Source organism: Haliaeetus leucocephalus, unplaced genomic scaffold (genome assembly GCF_000737465.1).
Source record: "Haliaeetus leucocephalus isolate CR32 unplaced genomic scaffold, Haliaeetus_leucocephalus-4.0 Scaffold992, whole genome shotgun sequence".
Taxonomy (NCBI): domain Eukaryota; kingdom Metazoa; phylum Chordata; class Aves; order Accipitriformes; family Accipitridae; genus Haliaeetus; species Haliaeetus leucocephalus.
In genome coordinates, this window is record NW_010973428.1 from 3,988,858 (window position 1) to 3,989,613 (window position 756).

The 756-nt window shown below is 57.9% G+C and overlaps 1 protein-coding gene across 1 annotated transcript in view; it reads left to right on the plus strand.

Annotated features, from left to right (window-relative positions):
* Positions 1 to 524, plus strand: part of SAMD5 (sterile alpha motif domain containing 5) — a 910-nt gene extending 386 nt beyond the window's left edge. Inside the window, exon 2 of the mRNA XM_010584528.1 lies at positions 2 to 524. Coding sequence (XP_010582830.1) covers positions 2 to 524 — 523 coding nt within the window. The remainder of the gene's footprint in view (position 1) is intronic.
* Positions 525 to 756: the final 232 nt, after the last annotated feature.

The following is a 756-nucleotide window of genomic DNA, read 5'->3' on the forward strand; positions in this document are numbered from 1 at the left end:
CGGCCGGCGGCGGGGGCTTGGCCGCCTACCCCAGGTTGAAGCTGAAGATCATGATCCGGGACAAGCTGGTCCGCGACGGCATCAACCTGAGTAAACCCCCCTACTCCAACAAGGTAAGAACCGGCCGCTGCTCCCCACGGGGGGGACGGGGCTCCCCGGTGCGGTGGGGCAGCGGCGGCAGCTGGAGGAGGGGGGGCCGCTTCTGCCGGCCGCTGGCGCTGAGCATCTCCAGGTGTGCCGGTGGCATTTTCGGAGGGAAGGGTGGTCAGGACCTGGCACCAGACAAGTGCGAAGAGGAGCGGGGCCAAGGCAGGTCAGCTCCGCCAACGCTCGTTGGCCCGGTGCGGACGTACGGGGTGGTGCAGCATGGCGCTCGGGTTTTGGGTTTGCCTCTCTCTGGTTTTTGCCTTTTAGCCCAGTCTAGTGCGGGGCGTGAAGGCAGAAATTGTCAGGGCGGTCTTAATGGCTTGGGGGTTGGTTTGGTTTTCTTTTCGGTGAAACTTTTGCATTGTGTAGGAGAGTGATGGCTTCTCTCATCTTTTGTTAAAGGTCATGTTTTAGTGTCAGTTTCTGTTGGCGTAAATGGCTCATGAAGCAAGTGGTAATCTGGCTAGAGAAACCACTCCTTCCATTGCCTGGATTTATGTACTGGAGGATGGTAATGACTGGTGAATGTCAAAACTATTCATCAGCTGCTCCAGCACAGGCCGGTCTATCTCCTGGACACGTGGTTTGCTGAAAGGCCAGAAAAGTGCA